Source organism: Oryctolagus cuniculus, chromosome 10 (genome assembly GCF_964237555.1).
Source record: "Oryctolagus cuniculus chromosome 10, mOryCun1.1, whole genome shotgun sequence".
Taxonomy (NCBI): Eukaryota; Metazoa; Chordata; class Mammalia; order Lagomorpha; family Leporidae; genus Oryctolagus; species Oryctolagus cuniculus.
The window spans coordinates 28,725,591-28,748,280 of record NC_091441.1 but is presented as its reverse complement, the minus strand read 5'-3'; the positions used below and the strand labels follow the sequence as shown (position 1 = coordinate 28,748,280).

At 43.2% G+C, this 22,690-nt stretch overlaps 1 protein-coding gene across 5 annotated transcripts in view; it reads right to left on the bottom strand.

The window, feature by feature from the left end:
• Window positions 1–22,690, bottom strand: part of DYM (dymeclin) — a 374,546-nt gene that overhangs the window by 92,953 nt on the left and 258,903 nt on the right. Inside the window, exon 16 of one of the 5 annotated variants that reach the window (XM_070050191.1) lies at window positions 529–3,666. The exons of the other annotated variants lie outside the window; for them this stretch is intronic. Within the exon in view, the coding sequence (XP_069906292.1) occupies window positions 3,535–3,666 (132 nt within the window). The 3' untranslated portion in view covers window positions 529–3,534. Of the gene's footprint in view, window positions 1–528; window positions 3,667–22,690 lie in introns of those variants that run through there. 5 annotated transcript variants of the gene reach the window in all.

The window sequence follows — 22,690 nt, the reverse complement described above, 5'->3', positions numbered from 1 at the left end:
GTTATATAGTTTTTTTTATTTAATAAATGTGAATTTACAAAGTGCAACTTGTGTATTGTTGTGGCTTCCCCCCCCTGCAACCTCCCTCCCTCCTGTGGCCCTCCCCTCTCCCACTCCCTCTCCCATCCCGCCCTTCATCACGTTTCATTTTCAATTACCTTCATATACTGAAGATCAACTTAGTATATACTAAGCAAGGATTTCAACAGGCTGCACTCACACAACCGCACAAGGTATAGGGTATTGTTCAACTAGTAGTGTTGTTTTTAAGTTTCATAGTAGAACACATTAAGGACAGAGATCCTACGTGGGGAGCATGTACCCAGTGACTCCCGTTGTTGATTTAACAATCGGCACTCTTATTTATGGTGTCAGCAATCACCCGAGGCTCTTGCCATGAGCTGTCTAGGCTATGGAAGCCCCTTGAGTTCACCGACTCTGAACTTGTTTAGTCAAGGCCGTATCACAGTGGAGGTTCCTTCCTCCCTTCAGAGAAAGGCGCCTCTCTCCTTGATGGCCTGTTCCTTCTGCTGGGGTCTTGTTCACCAGGATCTTTCATTTAGATTTTTTTTTTTTGCCACCGTGTCATGGCTTTCCACGCCTGTGAGACTCTCATGGAAAAGGTACTTTCAAAAGTATTTATATATGAAGTCTTCAAAAAGTTCATGGAAAATACATACTATGACAAAACCATGTATGAAGTTCAACATTTTTTTTGACATCAAAATAAATATCTTTTAATCTATTCTTCCATGAACTTTTAAAATATATTTTTTATTTATTTCATTCATTTGCAAGACTTAGAGACCTCCCATCTGCTTGTTGACTCCCCAAATGCCTGCAACATCTGAAGGCGGCCTGGATCGAAGCTGGGAGCTGGGAACACAATCCTGGTCTCCTATGTGAGTGGAAGAGACCCCATTACTGTACCTGCTGCCTCCCAGGGTACACAGTAAGAGGAAACTAGAAACAGGCATCATGTGATATGGGATGTGGACATCCCGAATGGTGGCATAACCACCATGCCAAACGCCCACCTCTCTGCAACCTTTTTGAAACACGCACATATATCCCAGTTTTTAACTCGTCTGTGATTACATGTTTATAAGACACAAATTTTTCATTCTTGGTATTCTGTTTTTGTGTTTTTATGATATGAAATCAGGTTGGGGGTGGGACTTGCTTTGTTTAGCATTTCTCAGTGCCTGACTGAAAGGGTGGACTAAGGATCCTCGCCTGGCCATCAGTGAGGTCAGGCGCTGGGGCTGCCTGTCACTCTGCCATGGTGCAGCTTCTCTGGGAGAAACACAGGCCTCATTTTTATTCTCCTCACATTTTTCCAGGGAAGAAATTTTTTTAGAAACAGCTATCAATATGTAAAAGATAAAAACAAAACAGGAAACAAAAACAGAAGCAAGTCAATCTAGCATGAGAAGAAGCTCCTTTTGAAGTAAAGAAAAAGGTACCGCCAGGTATCAATGCAGAGATGCAGAAAAAGACTATCAAAGGGGGACCCCAGTCAAGATTTAGTTGGTAAGAAAGAATGTGACCTCCCCCCATCTCCTCCTTCCTTCTCCTAAAACTTCTTTAGTCTACTTGTCTCACCTGGGGGACAAGGAAGAGATTCTGATATGAGGAAGAAATGAAACTCAAGTAAGAGACACTTTACGGTCACGAGAACACGGTAAGAAAACTCAGATACTTGTACCAACGGCAACGAAGCTAAAATGCACTTGACAGCATTTCTCATCAAAATATGACGACTGTACAAAGGATGTAGATAATGAAGATACAGTTTCTTTTACACTACAGGGACCATCTAGATATTTCTTATGAATTCTTATTATCCACTACCAGAATGCACTGTCACACATGCCTCTGCCGGGACCCGATGACACGAAACACCTCCTTGTCCCTACCTCACGCAGACGGCGCCACGGAGGAGTGAATGAGTTAAGCAAGGCTCTCGGACTGGCCTGGCGCTGGGTAGATAGCACCAACCACACCCTGGTCAAATGCAGAGAACTCAGTTCTAGATCTGACTTTGCAAAACAGTTGCTCCTGAGTTTAAACAACTGCTTCAATCGCTCTGTGTGGCACCGCCTTTCTTGGTGAATAGAAGCAGCCTGCTTGATAGCTTTGTGAAGTTATGAGGACTGACTGATTCGAAACGGACTCCTTAACTATAAGTACTACAGAAATGTGTAATCAACTGTGTCAAAAAAATCCCCCTGAAATTTTGCCTCTGATTCTGGAAATCCTGCCATTCTCCACTTTTGTTTGAATATTTACAGCAATAAGGTTAGATCATTTAGCATCAGGTAAAGGAAGTGGCCAAATTCTCTTTGGTCAGCTGTCCTGTAAGCTTGCAAACAACAAACAGGAAGTTACTTTTGTCTCATTAAAGGCAAACCGTATGTTCCTAAGATCCAAAGTCAGAGATGTTTTAGGCACCCAGCAGCCCTGGTGGCACAGACTGTATACCTACACCGGTCACACATCAATCACGAGACGGGGCAGCAGGCGGGCTTTGGCAGTGGGTATCACTCATTTATCTTTGGCAAGGACCTAAATATGCACAGGGGCAATTATAGACGTCTCTGCCACATTCCATCGATAAAGCCAATGATTGATTAAAACTTTCCTGAATACTTTGGTTTTTACTAAGAATGGGAGTTAGGTGAACAAGAACTCTCATATATTCAAAGAACAGAAAAATGGTAGCATAAAATCAATTTCAGCAATTTCATTGCCTTCTTGATAAAACTGCCTCCGTAAGCAAAATTTTTACGAAGCAGTTTTTCTCCCTCAACATATCTGATTTAGATATAAGAAACATGTTGTGACTTTATTTGAACTAATTTACTGGTTATTATTCAACAGTCACTGCTAACTCTAACCCTTTGGTATGTCAAATAAAAGAATGATTGTAACATTCCTAATGGCCTCAATCTTATGTCAATTAAAATTCAATTCAATTGGATGAATAATCATGAATGTTGAACAAAAGGAATAAGAAAACTGAAAGACAAAGACACAAAGGGAGAAATTAAAACTGCATTAACCGCGTGCACGTGTGCTCACATGCACACACACAAGTACAAACTGCTTTTTACACAAGAGCTCAAAACAGTTGCTAACTGAACATTCCTTGTATCTTGGCTTTGATCGTACAACGCCTGCCCGGATGCTAGTAACTTACTGGCCTTCGTAGGTGTGATTCAATGCAACGAGGCAGGTGGGGAAGCTTTATTAACCCTGTCATGCAACTTAATCAATTCTCCCAATAGCTACCAATTAGCTACTGCAATATTCCCAGGTGGAATGTGTCAATCATTCAACAAACACTGAATGATTTTATGAAAAGGCAGCGTACTGGGGAGGTGCAGCTTAGAGTCCAGTCGGGGAGAACTGCGAATTGTGGGAAACGATATGAAGGTTCTGAAAAGGGATGATGAGGCAACACAACGTAGACTGAGATTTGATTAAAGAGCACAGGAGATGCCCCACTGAAGACTTCGCACTATGATGCTTTCAAGAGTGGAGCCTGGGGTGGGCGTCTGGCCCAGCGGTGAAGTGCTTGGGACAGCTGCAATCCCATATTGGAGTGCCTGGGTCCAGTTCTGGTTCCTCCACTTCTGATCCACCTTCCTGCTGGCACTCGCCCTAGGGAGGCAACAGATGATGGTTCAAGTAATTGGGTCTCTGCCACCCACACCAGAGATGTGGACTCAGTTCCAGGCTCCTGGGTTTGGCCTGGCCCAGCCTGGTTGTTGTGAGCATTTGGGAAGTAAAGCACCATATGGAAGACCTTTGACTGTTTCTCTTTTTTAAATGGTTTAAAAGGCAAATTTTAAAAAAGAGTGAAGTCAAGAAGTCAAGTGTCTTTAGACTTCCAATTAAATGAGAAAGATAGCACAGGGAGGAGAAAATATCTAATTATGGAATGCATAATCTATTTGCAGCTTTAGCCAATCTCCTCTGAATTACCAAAAATATGCTTTATAGGGTGAGGGTGCTGGTGAGCCTATTACTTTACAGGCTAAGACCTAGAGAATATAATATGTTAAAATCAGTTTTGAAAGTGATTCCAAATATATATAGTACATGAGTGCTTACTTTCCTGTTTTCATTTTCCTTTTCCCTAAACTTTTAATTTTTATCAAAGAGATAAATAGGTCTAGTTTAGAATTCAAGAATGCTGGGGCTGGCTTTGCAGTTGTAGCAGGTTAAACTTGGGTCCCTACTACCCACATGGGAGACCTGGATGAAGTTCCTGGCTCCTGGCGTCACCCTAAGCAGCAGTGGAAGATTCTCTCTCTCTCTCTCTCTCTCTCTCCTTTTCTCTGGGACTCTGCCTTTCAAATAAATAAATCTTAAAACAACATTCAAGAATGCTACTAGACATGAAAAGCAGAATAGTTCCTGGCTCACCACAGCCCTTCCCCGGTATCCAGCACCCAGAGAAAATCCTTGGAACTGCTTGGCCTCTGCCCCCAACATGGGCCTTCTCATTCTGCAGTAGTAGGTAGTGCTGCTCAAGTTTCAATTTCCTCATTTTCAATTATTTTTATTGACTTCCTACTCTTGTAAAATAAGGTGTCCCCTCGTCTAAAGTAATTTTAGAGTATGCTTGTTAAGTTTACTGATTTACTAAGCTGAAAACATTCACTTCTGAAACTCCAAAGCCAAGAATATACCTTTTAGCGGAACTCTTGAAAGAAAGGAAGCCGAGAGTTCACCGGGACTCTGAGAACAAGCTCCATGATCCTGCTTTGAGCCCAGCCCTGACGCCTACCTGCCCATCTCTGCACAGTGAGGGCGAGGGAGCCCTGTTTCGTGCTGGGTGGCGGCAGCAAACGTGCGTGTGGGGGCTGGAGCCTTTTCCGCAGTGCTCTCCAATTTCAGTAAGGCCTCTCCTAACTGAACCCCACAGCCAGTCCCTTTGACAAATTTATTCTGTAACTCTCAGAATGTGACGAGTCCTAGGCTGGTGGTTTTTCCCTCTTCTTACCCTCTTTTGTTTTCCCTTCTTTTCTTCCTTTATAAGAGGCTGGCATTCCCAGGAGGCACCGCGGTGATCCTGCGGGCCTCCTCTCTCACTCCTGTGCTATTACATTTAATTTGTGTGCTTTTATAACTTTGTACTTACGCCCACAGGCTTTTGAACAATGGGCATCCATTCAATAAATCCAAGAAATAAATGACTTGATGATTGTAAGTGCTTTGAACTCAATGGGCAGAAGGCTCTACATAAGTAATATAATAGTAAGGACACTAGGATAAAAGAGTACGGAGAAAAAAACGAAAGCTTTTTCCAGAAGCCACACACACACACACACACACAGAGTTGTCATCCTTCGTTACAAAGCACTCATTTTTCTCACTGGCACTCAATTCTCAAAACCTTTTCCTCTGTTTTTTTGATAGGAAAATGACAAACGCCTGTAAAGCAAGAACACATTTGTACACGCTTTCAAGGGGTACTTCCTTTGAGCCATGCATGGATTGATCCCGGTGAGGCTCACAACACAAGATGTAGCCCGCAGTCCCATGGAGCTGACTGCACGCCACGGGGAAGCCGTGCCGAGCTTCCGGAACGCGAGATGTGGGGACTGCACGCCACGGGGAAGCCATGCCGAGCTTCCGGAACGCGAGATGTGGGAGCACACTGGGAATCAGCATTTTTCACTTGCTTTCTTAAGCGGATCTTAATTTACGTTCTGACAGAGCTCTAAAGAAAACCCAACAGGATAGCTAGCTACCATGAAGATTATCGTTGTGAAGTACTGATGTAAACCTAGAATCTCTAACATGCTTGTCTATTATTATTAGTTACCACAAAAACTTCCTAAAGTTGGACATGCTTAAATAAAAATACTGAACAGGGATACAGATGTATTCTAAGGCACAGGAGAGGCTAAACAGGAGATTAAGAACAACTGATTTTATCCCCATGATAAAAAATCACACATGTGATTTTTGCTGATAACACCTGTGTTTCCTCCTGCAGCCTAGCCTTCTCCCTTGAATTCCAAGCCTCTGGCAATCCTCACTGGGTTGATGAATCCCCGCCCCCCCATTCAATTCTTGCCTTTTAAACCATCTTTTCTTTTTAGATTTTTTTTTTTTTTAGATTTATTTATTTGAAAGAGTTACAGAGAGAGAGAGAGAGAGTGAGAGAGAGAGCGAGCACGCGAGAGATACCTCCTACCCGCTGATTCACTCCCCAAATGGCCGCAAAGGCTGGAGCTGGGCTGATCTGAAGACAGGAGACAGGAGCTTCTTCCGGGTCTCTCACATGAGTGCAGGGGCCCGAGGGCTTAGACCATCATCTACTGCTTTCCCAAGTCATAGCAGAGAGCTGGATCGGAAGTGCAGTAGCCAGGACTTGAACTGGCACCCATTAGGAATGCTGGCACTGCTGACAACGGCTTTACCTGCTAGGCCACAGTGCTGGCCCCCCGTGCTTTTCTCAGAGGTACGCCAGGCCAGACGATGCCACTGCTCACAATCCTTCAGTGCTCCATGCTGGACTATGGGTACTATCTAATGAGTACCCTCAGGCCCGGTACTGCCCTCCCACCTCATTAAATACCAACCACTCTCCAATAGCCACTCTCCAAGTCACACTTCACTTCTTATAGTTTCTTGAACAAACAGAGCTCTGCCCTGCCATTGCACATGCTGGATTTGCTGCTGTTGATGTTTTCAAAGATTTATCTGAAAGGCAGAGTGACACAGAAGGAGAAATAGAAAGAGATTTTTTATCCACTGGTTCACTCCCCAAATGCCTGCAACAGCCAGGGGTAGGCCAGGAGGAATCTGGGAGCCAAAATTTCCATCTGGATCTCTCCCATGGGTGGCATGGACCCAACGACTTGGGCCATCATCTGATGTCTCCAGATGCATCAGCTGGAAGATGGATGGGAAGTGCCTCAGAGCAGCTGGGACTCAAACCAGACACGCTGATGTAGGACGCAGGCATGTGAAGTGGCAGTTAACCTGTGGCACCACAGTGTCCAATAGCATGAAACACTCTCCCCTTTCTCTGGCCAACTCTCCACCTATCAGGTCTCATTTAAGCATCACTTTCTCAAGAGAGTCAACCCCTGGTGTCCCCCATGGCATCAAATTTGAATTCAGAGTCTTGGGATTCTCGTGCACTGATCTCTATTATTTTCCTTAACTCTATTTATAATTTTGTATTTACTTACTTGTTAAATGATATCCTTTTCCCTCTATTAACTCCGTAAGGCAGGGCCCATGTCTGGCCAGCCCCTGCTGTATACTACTCAATGTCTGGAGTAAAAAATCACATGGGTAACTAGGATTCTACCCAGGTACATTTAACTCCAGTCTTTGTTTTTTGCATGAGGGAACTGAAGCGCAGACACATGAATCAATTTATCAATCACCTATGTAAGAAGAATTTGGATTTTTTTTTCTTGGAAAAGTAGGAGGATGTATTAGTATACTTCTTTTTAACAATAAATTACCCATTTTTAACCTTTTTGGTTTCCCTCTGTAATATTACTGATTCAGTCAGGATAGTGAAGAGACAACCGACAGAATGGGAAAAAATAATAACCAGAATCTACAAAGAGATCAAGAAACTCCACAACATCAAAACAACCCACTTAAGAGATGGGCCAAGGACCTCAATAGACATTTTTCAAAAGAGGAAATCCAAATGGCCAACAGGCACATGAAAAAATGTTCAAGATCACTAGCAATCAGGGAAATGCAAATCAAAACCACAATGAGGTTTCACCTCACCCCGGTTAGAATGGCTCACATACAGAAATCTACCAACAACAGATGCTGGCGAGGATGTGGGGAAAAAGGGACACTAACCCACTGTTGGTGGGATTGCAAACTGGTCAAGCCACTATGGAAGTCAGTTTGGAGATTCCTCAGAAACCTGAAGATAACCCTACCATTCAACCCAGCCATCCCACTCCTTGGAATTTACCCAAAGGAAATAAAATTGGCAAACAAAAAAGCGGTCTGCACCTTAATGTTTATTGCAGCTCAATTCACAATAGCTAAGACCTGGAATCAACCTAAATGCCCATCAACATTAGACTGGATAAATAAATTATGGGATATGTACTCTTTAGAATACTATAGAGCAGTAAAAAAAACAATGAAATCCGGTCATTTGCAACAAAATGGAGGAATCTGGAACACATCATGCTGAGTGAAATAAGCCAGTCCCAAAGAGACAAATATCATATGTTCTCCCTGATCGGTGACAACTGACTGAACACCAAAAAGGAAACCTATTGAAGTGAAATGGACACTATGAGAAACGGTGACTTGATCAGCCGTAGCCCTGACTGTTGATAAACAACTTAATACGTTATCCCTCTTAGTATTTTTTTTTGTCTGTTCTACTATTGGTTTAATTCTGTAATTAATACACAGTTATTCTTAAGTATTGAAATTTAACTGAAAAGTGATCCCTGTTAAATATAAGAGTGGGAATAAGAGAGGGAAGAAATGTACAATTTGGGACATGCTCAAGCTGACTTGCCCCAAATGGTAGAGTTAGAAACATACCAGGGGGCTTTTTCACCAAGATGGCGCCAAAGGCAAAGAAGGAAGCTCCTGCCCCTCCTAAAGTTGAAGCCAAAGCGAAGGCCTTGAAGGCCAAGAAGGCAGTGCTGAAAGGCATCCACAGCCACAAGAAGAAGAAGATCTGCATGCCCCCCACCTTCCGGTGGCCCAAGACACTACGCCTCCGACAGCAGCCCAAATACCCTTGGAAGAGTGCCCCCAGGAGAAACAAGCTTGACCACTATGCCATCATCAAGTTCCCCCTGACCACGGAGTCAGCCATGAAGAAGATAGAAGACAACAACACACTGGTGTTCATTGTGGATGTCAAGGCCAACAAGCACCAGATCAAACAAGCTGTGAAGAAACTCTATGACACTGATGTGGCCAAAGTCAACACCCTGATCAGCCCTGACGGAGAGAAGAAGGCGTGTGTGTGGCTGGCTCCGGACTATGATGCTCTGGACGTTGCCAACAAAATTGGGATCATCTGAATGGAGTCCAGCTGGCTAATTCTAAATAGATGTTTTTTCACCATTAAAAAAAAAATACCAGGGGATTCCAATTCAATCCCATCAAGGTGGCATGTACCAATGCCATCTCACTAGTCCAAGTGATCAATTTCTGTTCACAATTGATCATAATGAAAGGACTAAGAGTCAAAGGGATCACATAAACAAGACTAGTGTCTGCTAATACTAACCGATAGAATCAAAAAGGGAGAGAACGATCCAACATGAGAAGCGAGATACACAGCAGACTCATAGAATGGCAGATGTCCTAAACAGCACTCTGGCCTCAGAATCACCCCTAAAGGCATTCGGATCCGGCTGAAAAGCCCATGAGAGTATTTCAGGCATGGAAAGCCAAGACACTCTGGCAAAAAAAAAATGACCTAAATGAAAGATCTCTGTGAGTGAGATCCCAGTGGAAAGAACGGGGCCATCAAAGAAGGAGGTACCTTTCTCTGAGGGGAGGAGAGAACTTCCACTTTGACTCTGACCTTGTCGAAATAAGATCAAAGTCAGCAAACTCAAAAGGCTTCCATAGCCTTGGCAACTCATGACTAGAGCCTAGGGAGATTACTGACGCCTTAAACAAGAGTGTCAATTTGTAAAGTCAACAACAGGAGTGTCTGTGCACTTACTCCTCATGTAGGATCTCTGTCCTTAATGTGCGGTACATTGTGATTTAATGCTATAACGAGTACTCAAACAGTATTTTTCACTTTGTATTTCTATGTGGGTGCAAACTGTTGAAATCTTTACTTAATGCACACCAAACTGATCTTCTGTATATAAAGAGAATTGAAAATGAATCTTGATGTGAATGGAAGGAGAGAGAGAGCGGGAAAGGGGAGGGTTGCAGGTGGGAGGGAAGTCATGGGGGGGGGAAGCCATTGTAATCCATAAGCTGTACTTTGGAAATTTATATTCATTAAATAAAAGTTAAAAAAAATATTACCGACTCAGTGGTTCCTTGGGGACAATGGCCATACTCCCTAGCAAGAGGTAAGTTTCATAAATCTTTATATAGTGCTAAATACCTCACACAATAATGATGATACTATGGTGAGAGAAATGTCACATAGAGTTATGTGAGAAGAAAAAAAAAATCAGGAAGATAAAAAACAGAGAAAGCCTTCCAGTCCACAGAGTTGAGTCAGAGTAGTCACCTCCCTTCTATGTTTCTTTTTTCTTTTTATTATTTACTTGAAAAGCAGACTTAGAGAGAGAGAGAGAGAAAGAGAGAGAGAGAGAGAGAGAATCTTCCATCCACTGGTTCACTCCCCAAATGGCTGCAACAGCCAGAGCTGGGCTGGTCTGAAGCCAGGAGCAGTTGCTTCTTTTGAGTTTTCCATATGGGTGCAGGGGCCCAATTACTTGGGCCATCCTCTGCTGCTCTCTCAGGGGCATTAGCAGGGAGCTAGATGGGAAGTGGAGCAGCCAGGACTTGAACTGGAGCCCATATGGGATGTTGGAGCCACAGAGAGAGGCTTTACCTGTTACAGTGCTATGCCGGCCCCTCCCTTCTACTTTGAAAATCAGTTTTCGGCATTTCTGTTAGATATAGACCTCAGCTCTGTTGTACCCAAATCTCTAGGAGGAAAGGCACGGTGCTTCACCAGTTTGTATCTGAATATGACAAGTGCTTTTTGGTGTAAGATTTTCACGTGTCACTAACAAAAGAGCAGGTTAACACTGGGCATCACTATTCCAGTTACCTTTAACCTACTACAAGCATCCAACATCATCCCCTCAAACAGGACGGCAGTGAAATAAAGAAAAAGTATAGGTTACAACGTTAAACACTGAGGAAAAATAGAAAGCACTGAATAGGACATTCTAAGACTATAGTTAAATCAGAAACACACTGCTCTCATGTCCTGATCATTTTTTCCTAGCGAGAATACTTGAAAAAGACTTTGTCTTGCCTTCTATTTCATATCTGACTAAATACTTGGTGGCATAATCCTATCTATCATTTTCTGAAATTCTATTATGATAAAGGCACTGTGCCAAGAATATTACCTAGATAATCACTAATATTTAACACAATTCTGCCCAGTAAGTACCAGGCTCTTAACTTTACAGATGGAGACACTGGAGCTCAGAGAGTGCCGGGAACTTCTCTAAGGCTGCTCCGGAAAACTTTACTAAGAGAGCGAGGCTCCTAAAGGCTCAGCTCAGAGTAACGTGAGTCTGTGGGGCCTGCAGGGAAGACACACTCCTTCATGCCGCAGTTTATCGAAAATAACCTTTGGTTTAAGTGATGCAAGAATAAAGGACATAGAAGCTGTCGTGGCAGTTAAAGTAGCCACAAATGCCCACACAGCACTTTCACGTGCCAAATATTGTGCTGAGGACTTTCTATGCATTGTTTCATTTAATTCTCAGACTAATTTCATGAGATATTATTGTTTTCATTTATTTAACAGAAGAGAAAAACAGAGATCAGATGAATTAAGGTTAAGGTTATATGAAGGCAAAACTTAGTTCTTTCAGATTCCAATGCTCACACTTAATAATAATAATAAAAAAAAACTGGTGCAGTGGAATATTATTCAGTTATAACAGAACAAGATCCGGCAACCTGTGTCAGAACTGGAGGACACCTTGTTAAGTGAAGAAAGCCAGGCAAGAAAGACGAATAGTACATGTCCTCACGCTAAAAAAGTCGACTCACATAGAAAGAGAATAAAACAATGTCCCCTACAGGCAAGGGTAGGGAGTTGGGAGGGAGATGGAGAGAGGCTAGAGAGTCACAACGGAAGAACTGGTTCTGGTGCTCCATAGCGCAGGAGGGTAACAACAGTCTACGATGGTATTTTACTTATTTATTATATATTTCAAAGTAGCTAGAAGAATCTAGAGGTCCCCAACATACGAAAAAGACAGATGTTTGAGGAGACGGAAATGCTAATTACCCCAATTTCATCATTACATATTTTATATATATATATCTATCAAATGATCATACTGTACCCTACATTTTACAAACATTGTGTCAACTTAAAAAATGCATTTAAATGAAAACAAGTTATGGTGAAAGGCACATAACATGAAATTGATCATCTTAACCATTTAGTTCATGAATGGGATGTTCTCATACATCTTAACCACATTTAAATACACAATTTAGTACTGTTAAATGTATTCTCACTTTTGCATAACATCTTTTACTTTTCTTTATTGAAAAAATAAAAGATACCAAGATAGTAAAAAGAGCCTCCATATAGCTAACTCCCAGCTCCAACAACTCCCAACCCCTGGCCAATCTGGTTTCTTTCTAGTCATCCACTTTTCTTGCTGTGTATTTTGAACAAAGCCCAAACATATCTTTCAAGCATAAATATATTGGTAAGCATCTCCGAAAGATAAAGGTTCTTCTTCTTTTTAAAAAGACTGATTTATTTATTTGAAAGGCAGAGTTATAGAGAGGCAGAGGCAGAGGCAGAGAGAGAGAGAGAGAGAGATAATCCAACCATTGGTTCACTCCCTAAATGGCCATAATGGCTGAAGCTGGGCTGATCCAAAGCCAGGAGCCACGAGCTTCTTTTAGGTCTCCCATGTGGGTGCAGGGGCCCAAGCACTTGGGCCATCCTTAAAGATTCTTCTTTTAAAATATAAACATACTGTCATTCTCACACATAAAAAATTATAGTAATCCTTGAAAATTGCCAGTCAAGTGCTCAACTCTCTAATTACGTAAACATAAAATTTTTTTTCAAAAACAGTTTGTTAGAATGAGTTTCCAAATAAAGTCTACAGTGCAACTGTTCTTTTTTGAAGAGTACCTCTTTTTTTTCTCTCTCTCTCCATCACAATTTGTTAGTTGAATAAACTTCATTATTTGCCTTAGTTTCTTGTAATCTGGAGTTTGGTGGTACTTAATGTTTCCCTGCTCTGATGTTTCCAGTAAATTTAGTTGGATATAGAGATCTCATCAGATCAATTTTGTTTGTTTTCCTGTTTTGAAAGCAAGTCTACTTCATGGATGGCGGTACGTTCTACACTGGGAGCACATACTGTAAGGCTGCTCTCTTAAGGTAGCAGCCAGTGACACCCAATGCTTGGACCCACTAATTTATTAAGGGGTGCAAGATGGCGATAGTTTAACCCATCATTGTTTTTTTTTAAAGTTATTAGCTATAATACTTCTCCAAAGAGGAACTCGCTCTTATCTACTATTTTGTTACCTGTCACACATGAAAGGCAATGATATGCCGGTGCTGCAGCTCACTAGGCTAATCCTCCGCCTGCGGCGCTGGCACACCGGGTTCTAGTCCCGGTTGGGGCGCCGGGTTCTGTCCCGGTTGCCCCTCTTCCAGGCCAGCTCTCTGCTATGGCCCGGGAATGCAGTGGAGGATGGCCCAAGTGCTTGGGCCCTGCACCCCATGGGAGACCAGGAGAAGTACCTGGCTCCTGGCTTCGGATCAGCGTGGTGCACCGGCCACAGCGCGCCGGCCGCGGCGGCCATTGGAGAGTGAACCAACGGCAAAAGGAAAACCTTTCTCTCTGTCTCTCTCTCACTGTCCACTCTGCCTGTCAAAAAAATAAAAAATAAAAAATAAAGGCAATGATAAATCCCTGGTTCCTTTCAGCATAAAGCTGGTTGCTAGGGATGCTCAAAGCTGTGCTACTGGGTTACTCACTGCTTCCATGAGTTCAAAGGACAGACGCAGAATGAATAGACACAGCTACAAATATTAAAACAACAACAGGAGTCCATATAGCAACCTCCTATTCAAATTTAAGATCAAAGCATTTTTAAACAATCTAACATCTGCACGAAATGTTCCTATGCCAAGAATTCAGGTTCTCAAGGGCAATGGAGAAAGATGAGGAGTATTTCACCATAACTCATTTGCTCCATCTTGCTTTTTTTTGGGGGGGGGGGGCAGGCAGAATTAGACAGTGAGAGAGAGAGAGAGATAGAAAGGTCTTCCTTTCCATTGGTTCACCTCCCAAATGTCCGCTACAGCCGGCATGCCGCGCCAATCCGAAGCCAGGAGCCAGGTGCTTCTCCTGGTTTCCCATGCAGGTGCAGGGCCCAAGCACTTGGGCCATTCTCCACTGCCTTCCCAGGCCACAGAAGAGAGCTGGACTGGAAGAGGAGCAACCAGGACAGAATCCAGCACTCCAACTGGACTAGAACCCAGGGTGCCGGCACTGCAGGCGGAGGATTAGCCTAGTGAATCGCTGCGCCGGCCTCCATCTTGCATTACTTATGTGTGTGTCTTTTTTTTTTTCTTTTTAAAGATTTATTTATTTGAAAGGCCAAATGACAGAGAGCAAATGAGAGACAGAAAGAGAAAGGCAGACATACTCCATCCTCTGGTTCACTCCTCAAAGGCCTACAACAGCTGGGGCTGGGGCAGGCCGAAGCCAGGAACCTGGAATTCAATGAGGTTTTTCCATCTGGCAGGCAGGGACCCAGCTACATGAGCCACCGCCTGCTGCCTCTCAGGGTGAGCACTAGCAGGAAGCTGGAATTGGGAGTGGAGTCTGGACTATGACCCAGGCACTCTGACATGCAGCACAGGCATCCCAAGCAGTGTCTCAACCACCAGGCCAAAAACCCATCCCTAAAACAAGAAATAATCAACCAAGTCCAGTTTCATCCTCCCCATCACTTTTACCCTGTTCCTTTACTCTTTACAAGTAACCGGCAATTTTTAATATTTTGTCCTTCCATTATTTGTTTTTCAAATATATTTTGATACGATGGGGCTGGTGCTGTGGTGTAGCGGGTAAAGCTGCCGCCTGCAGTGCCAGCATCCCATATGGGCGCCAGTTTGAGACCTGGCTGTTCCACTTCTGATCCAGCTCTCTGCTATGGCCTGGGAAAGCAGTGGAGGATGATCCAAGTCCTTGGGCCCCTGTACCCACGTGGGAGACCCTGAGGAGGCTCCTGACTCCTGGCTTCGGATCAGCACAGCTCCGGCTGTTGCGGACAATTGGGGAGTGAACCAGTGGATGGAAGACCTCTCTCAGTCTCTCTTTCTCTCTCTGTGTAGCTCAGACTTCCAAATAAATAAATATTAAAAAAAATAAATATATTTAGGAACAAATGGCTATCACTGGCCTATCTGGAGGATGACTGTGTGATGGTATACACAGCCCCACAGAGAGACATTTGTCATTCACGGCAATGGCTCTGATACTCCTATGTGAAGGTACCAGTTTTCTCACATAGTTCTTAGAAATCGAGCTTTAAGTTGAAGATTAATTTGCTTACTTTCAATGCTCTTATGTATATTTATATGCATATCAAAGTCTTTTATATAAGTAGTCTTTCAAGATCTGGTATATACACAAGCACACATAAATACACACAATTTGAAAGGCAAAAAAACAGACAGAGCGAACTTTGGTTCACTGGTTCACTCCCCAAATGCCCTCACTGGCCAAGACCGCTTGGGCCAAAGCTGGGAGCCAAGAACTCAGTCTAAATCTTCCACAGGGTGACAGGAGCCCAACCATGTCACTACCTGCTGCCTCCCAGGGTGTACATTGACATGGAAGGCTAGAATCTTGAGCCAGAGCTGAGGCTTGAACCCAGGCATCTTAATCACCAAGTCAAATGCCTGCCCCTACGTGGTATGTTTTGCTTTCTTTTTATATTTTCTTTTTTAGTATATATTTCTTGTTATTTAGGAAGATCTGCATTTTTGTTCTAATGGTTACCTTTATGTGAATAACTTTATTTCCCCTAGCTCCTTTATTTTTTATCATTTTATTGGTTTATTTTTATTTATTCAATACTACTATAAGTAGTATTGAAATCAACTAATTATCACCTCTTCTTCCTCCCACTTCTCTCCCAGCTCTGACTTGAAGTAATATCCTACATTCCTTCCTAATATCCAGTGAATCCTCATGGAGAGGACAGAACCAGAGGGTGTTGAAGCTGAGGAAACCACACACAAAATCCACTGAGATACATTTAAGAGGCAAGGAAAACAAGGGTTGGAATGGCAGAAGAAGTTGCCTAGGCTCATAATAAATTAAAGGTAGTTCAAAAATAGAACTCTAAATAAATAAACAAATGAATAAAAATAGAACTCAGGTCTAACTCTCAGGCTGTTGCTCTATCCAAAACTTTTCTGGGCCACTCCTCACAAGCAGTAGTTCAGGATAATTATAAACAGGACTCAGATACCCTGTTCTCCGGCCATAACACCATGTCGGGGCTCCCGCCTTGGGCCGTAGCACTCTGCTCCATCTTACTGAACCACATGTTGCCCAGACACCCACACGGCTCAAGGCCTTCCTCTCCTCAGGTCTTGCTCCAGTGTCTTCCTTTTTTAAGATTTATTTTATTTATTTGAAAGGCAGAATTACAGAGGGAAGGGGAGAGACAAAGAAAGAGAGAGAAAGGAACAGGAGGCGAGAGTGAGCAAGAGAGACAGAGAGAGAGAGGGAGGGAGGGAGGGGGAGAGAGGAGGAGGGGGGAGAGGGGTGAGAGAGAGAGAGAGAGATCTTCCACCTGCTGGTTCACTCCCCAAATGGCCACGATGGTCGGAGCTGGGCTGATCTGAAATCAAGAACGAGGAGCTATTTTTTTTTTTTTAATTTTCATTGCATTTATTTTTGTTTCCCAAAGAAACCTTTTATTTAATGAGTACAAATTCCATTAAGTACAAGTTTAGGAATATAGTGATTCTTCTCACAATATCCACCCTCCCACCACCATTCCCACCCACCTCCTCCTCCAAGAGCAAGGAGCTTTTATGGGGTCTCCCACATGGATGCAAGGGCCCAAGTATTTGGGCCATCCTTCACTGCTTTCCCAGGCACATTAGCAGGAAGCGGAATCAGGAGCGGAGCAGCTGGGTCTATGGGATGGATGCCAGTGCAGCAGGTGGCGGCTCTACCTGCTATGCCACAGCGCTGGCTCCTTCATTATCTTCTAAATGAGGCAGGCACATGCACTGGCCATCTCTTTTTTTCTTTTTTCTTTTCCTTCCTTTCTTCTTCTTTTTTCTTTCTCTTTCTATTTTCTTCCATCCTCTTTCTTTCTTTTCTTCCTTCCTTTCTGTCTCTCTCTTTTTTCCCGCCCGGCTCACTTTAAAGAATTTCTAACTGGAAAAGTTGCCGGAACAGTAGCAAGTGCCCCATGTGCCCTTGACCCAGCTGCCCACGGATGCCATCTTGGTGTGTTGCTCCTGTTGGATGTCCCCAGTGCACCCAGGTGTGCCCCCTCAGACCACAGCCATGGAGGTGGGCGTTCAGTGCCCAGGACCCAAGGCCTCCACCACACCCTGCTGGTGCTGCCACTGTGGCTCCCCTCCCCATGCACTGCCGTCCCTGTCCCTTGACTCCCTCTGTCTGGACACTCCCGCCCCCAGGAACAGCTGAGGCGGCAGCTTCAGGACTTGACTCCTGCTACCTGGGAGAGGCCATCGTTCTCACACCAGTACCTCGATCGTGCCAGCGGCAGAGATGGCGAGGGCATGGCAGCCTTGGCCCGCATGGCAAATGGTGGCCCAGCCATCCTTACACCCTGACACTGGACTGGGAGCCCGTGTCATGCCTCGGATCCCATGGCACTTGGGAGGCGAGGTGGTGAGTTTGTCACCACAGCTAACGGGAGCTGGCACGCCACGCTTTGTAGGGTCACATCTGGCCCAGCCCAGGCACCTGCAGCTTTCTCAGGTGCCACTACTGGCCACCCACGTACAGTGCCCCTTCCCACTTCCAGCACTCCAATCCCTTTGCTCTGCTCTATTCTCCCATGGGACTCAGCACCTGATAACATTTTACTCACTCTTCCATTCATTTCATTCACCCATGCAAACCTTTATGACATATCTCTCTGCATTTGAATGTAGGACTCACAGGGTAGTGATTCTGTTGTCACTGGGCAGGTAACAGTGCCTGGAACATAGCTGCTCACTAATTATTTGTTGGATGAAAAAGTAAGCAATTTCAAGCACCCACATGGTGCTTTAACACATGAATTCCTCTTCTATAACTGCTGCTTGTTAACTGCTAACCTGAAGAGTACCTGTAACTTGTAGAGCACTTATAAAGGATACTGGAAATATAAAACTGAGAATCAGCCGCTGAGTTACTTCACACACAGGTTTAAAGCACTATGAATAATGAAACCGAAGTTACTCTAATTTGGATTTGCTGACCAGTCTGAAACCTCCTACGAGAGCAAATCCTGGGTTCCCAAAGGCTCAGGACTGTGGGCGCTTTGTTGGAGACTTCAGCAGAGCAGCACACATTAACGGGAAAGGATATGCTGCGGAGTACCCAAGGACACGCCTCAGGGGCTCAGGCACAGCACAGAGAGGATGCCAGGAGCGCCATCGCAGAGGACTCAAATGTGTGAAAGGAACCCCACACGCCCGCCATTCGTTGCGTGACAGGCACACTAAACAATGCCATTTCTGTGGTTCCAAGTACATTTAAAGATGAAATGTTTAGTTCCTAAATATCAACTATGTAAAGATAACTGCTTTGTCGCATTAACAAATACATCAAGAAAGCCCATACACTCATGGGAGGGCCTCTACCAACTATTAAAGCACAAATAGACTCACCTCTCACCTTCCCAAAGTGTGCCAGGCTATTCCTGTCTTCAAACCCCTCCCTCAGAAATGCAAATAATCTACGCATGCACAGCGCGGGGTCTGGCGCTCTGTGGTGCTCACTAAACTTGTAGATACATTAAGTCCAGATAGACTCTCAAGCTCTGCATCCACAAGTGAGCCTCAGACATTCCTGTAAGGACTCTTCCTGTTCTTAAGAATTTTTCAGAAATCTACTAAATTTCCAGAAAAACAGGGAGGGCTAAATTCTCAAATACAATTTGTTTTCAGGAATTAAATCAATCAAGGAAAGAGTTGAATTTCCACTCATACAATGAGTAAGATTACTGGGTTTTTGGGTCTTATTTGGAGAAACTAAAATAAAGTGCCATTTATAAAACATTTGCAGCTCTGACTATAATCAACTGTAATAATAAGATACCAGCTCAAAAAAATTCTTTTCATTTAAACCCCTTTTGTAATACTGCTTTTTAATAACCCTCATAATAGCTGAATTAAAGGACCCCAACAGAAATCATTCATCCCACATAAAACAAACATTGCCTTTTCTTCTTAGCTTTGTTTTACAAGCTACATTATTTCCAGATGATGCTTAAGGGGACTATGGCTTCAAGAATTAGATGCTTAAATAGACAGCTGCTTTCTATTTGCCATGTAAATCAAGGATAAATCAAAGAAAATTCCAAATAGTAGACTTCTTTTCTTCCTATTCGGAACTACAAACTCGGGCAGAAAGGGAGAAAGAGAAAGAAAAACAATCGAGGTATGAAGAGACAGAAAATTTTAAAAAGAGTTTCTTAAACAGATACAGGGAAATTAGGAGGCATCTCAGGAAAAGGTGTTCTTTGCATATTAATGCTACACAGTTGTATGCAAAAAAATTTTTCCTACTAGAATGGAAAGGAAGAAAAAAGAAACCATGATCACCAGTTTTTCAAATCTATCACACATTACTACTGAATTTAATAATGCACGGGTTGTTTTTTCTATATCCTTTAAACTTCATTTAGAAAGTTAATTAATCATTACCAGATTTTAAGGCAAACACATCCTATTTCTTTTTATAAGCCACAGGAAGCAACATAAAAGTTATTTCAGTATTTTAATGATAATTTTGTAAAAGTCCTTAAAAAGAATATTATACCATATTCCATAAGAAGCAATAGGACAAATTCTTCTCCAGGAATAAATTTATTTCTCTCAACTGAAGAATGGTTTTTAAGAATGGAGGAATCTTTTTTTTTTTAACAAGATAGAAGAATTCCAATTAAATATTGTCCTCAGAATCATTCTCAGAAAAATTTTGGAATTCCTAGTTCCTAACCAAATCATAACACAACCCTGGAAATCAATTTTTACTATGTTAAAATAGGGCCTGGCTTTTAATTAGGAAAAAAATGGTGGGGTAGGAAATGGGGTGCAGGCTCACCTGTTGGAGACTTGGTTTATCTGAATTTTGAAATCAACTGTCGTGGTAGACATTGATTAAAAGAGAATGCTGTATTCATAGACCCAAGGGAGACGAGATCTGCGCCTCAGGATTTGTGCACTCCCATGTTCATCCACAATAACTTAGACAGGCACAACCCCAGGGCTGAAGACTACTGGCTAAAGAAAATGTGGCATATACACACACAGGACTCTCATTCAGCCTTAAAAAGGAAAGTCTACCATTTGAGACAACATGGCTGGACTTGGAAGACATCACACTATGCCAACCACACGCAGAAAGAAAAATACTGTGTGATTTCAGCTTTTGTGTGGCATCTAAAAAAGTCACACTTTTTCAGTTATAAAAGCAGTGAACAGAATAGTGCTTGTCAGGGGACAGGTGGCAGGGGGACACAAATTTCCTGTTATAAGAGGAGTAAGTTCTATGGAGCTAATGTACAGCATGGTAACTGTGTTTAATAAAAGTACTATCTACTTGTCATTCCCTAAGAGAATAGATCTTAAATGTTCATATCACACTCACAAACGAAAGGTGTGTCAGGTGATGGGTGCGTTAGTTATGACTGTGGTGATCATTTCCCAATGTGTACCTTAAATATACATAATTTTCATTTCTCAGTTATACCTCAGGAAAGTCTGGGAAACTCAACTGCACTACACAAGAAAGCTACTGGGGTCCCATCGGTGCGGGGCTGGGGTCCATTTAGGTTCAAGGCAGTTATCCTAGGGATGTTCACATAGTCACAAGATTTGGTTCCAACCAGTATTTTACACAGGTGCTTTGTTATAAAAGTAATTATAATGACCCTGATCTGAATTTTACCATCCTCCTTGGGGAACTGGTTGATCCCAGGACAGGGGTAGAGAAAGCACAAGATTCACTGGTCCATTGGAAGGTCTCAGAAAAAGACAGGAGCACATTGAAAGAGCAGACGACAGGACGCATAAGAACTCCCAGTGGTCCAAGCAGGAACAACTTGAGCAACAACATAATTAATAGCATTGGATTACAGCACGAAGAACTAAGTACCCACGAGGCTATCCGATATAAACAAGTACCCTGTGGAGAAGTGCCAGCCTTTCCTTGCACAAGTCTACCGATAAATGGAGAAGGAATGAGGAAAATAGAGAAGCACCATAGGTCAGGGATAAAAGCTGCGGGTAAGATCCACCAGTGGATTCTAAAGGGCGGGGGAAACTGTTTAAGTGGAAACAGGATTGTGGCACTGTTCTCCACGCATCTCCCCAAAAGATAAGGGAACTGCGACAGGAAAAACAATGAGTTTACAGTGAGAAGTCTGGCCCGACCTCCCCTGAGCAAAGCGCTCCAGGTGAACACCACCAGTCTGACATCAACACTGAGTACTCCCTAGGACGTCCGGAGAAGTCATCACCCCACGGGGGGGCCCCTCCAGTGACAGGATCACACGCAAATGCTGGGCAAACCGAAAGGGAGGGACACCCTACACAATAACCAGCTGGGAGTCTTTAGAAGAGACAGACAAAGGAGACAGCCTGGGCTGGATCTAGGGAGGAATAAGGAAATTAACATTTAGCTTGGGAAAATCTGAGTGAGCGTTTTGGTTAACAGTATTAAAGTTTAGCTAACAGTAGTTACTTAGGTTTGATAAATATTCTATGCTAACTTAAAATATTAACCACAGGGAAAACTGAGTGAAGGATATACAGAAATTCTTTAAAACAACTCCAAGCCAAATTATCAGCATAGCATAATTAGAGAACCTGGCCTTATCAAATGCTTGCACTACACCAAGTACCTTCCCTGGGCTCATTCATGCACTCAAAACAACCCTGGTGACTGGTGCTACTGTTTCTCCCATTTTACAGACAAAATAACTGAGGGCCAGAGAGGCAAAATGACCTGCCCAAGGCCACACATGTGCAAGCTGTAGAACCAGGTTACAGAATACAATCTTTGCCCATTTTAAAACTGGATTATTGCTTTATTATTTTTTTAAAAAATACTTATGTATTTGAGGGGGAGAGAGAGAGGGAGGGAGAGAGGGGGGGGGGGAGGAAGGAGGGAGAGAGGTTGATTGATTGATGCCATCTACTGATTCACTCCTCCAAAGCCCACTAAAGCCAGGAGCTGAAGCTGGGAGCCAGGAATGCAACCCGAGTCTCCAATGTGGATGGCAGGAGCAACTATTTGAGCCGCCACTGCCACGTCCCAGAGTCTGCATCGGCAGGGAGTGGACATCAGGAGCTGGAGCCAGGTACTGAGTCCTGGTTCTCTGACGTGGGATGTCCATGACCAGAGTCTCAACTGTTAGGCCAAATTCCTACCCCTGCCTTTTTACTGAGCTGTGAGAGTTCCTTACATATTCTGGGTCTCGTTCCTTATCAGATACATGATTTGCAATTATTTTCTCTCATTCTGTAGTTTGTCTTTCTCAGTTGTCTTTTGAAACAGAAAAGCTTTAAACTTCAAGGAAGTCGAAGTCCACTTTCTCTATTTTTGTCACTTTTATTTTTTCTGTCATATGAAATCCGCCTAATCCAAAGTCATGAAGATTTACTCATATTTTCCTCTGAAAGTTTTACAGTTTTAGCACTTACATTTAGGTCTATGGTGTGGTTTATGAGAAA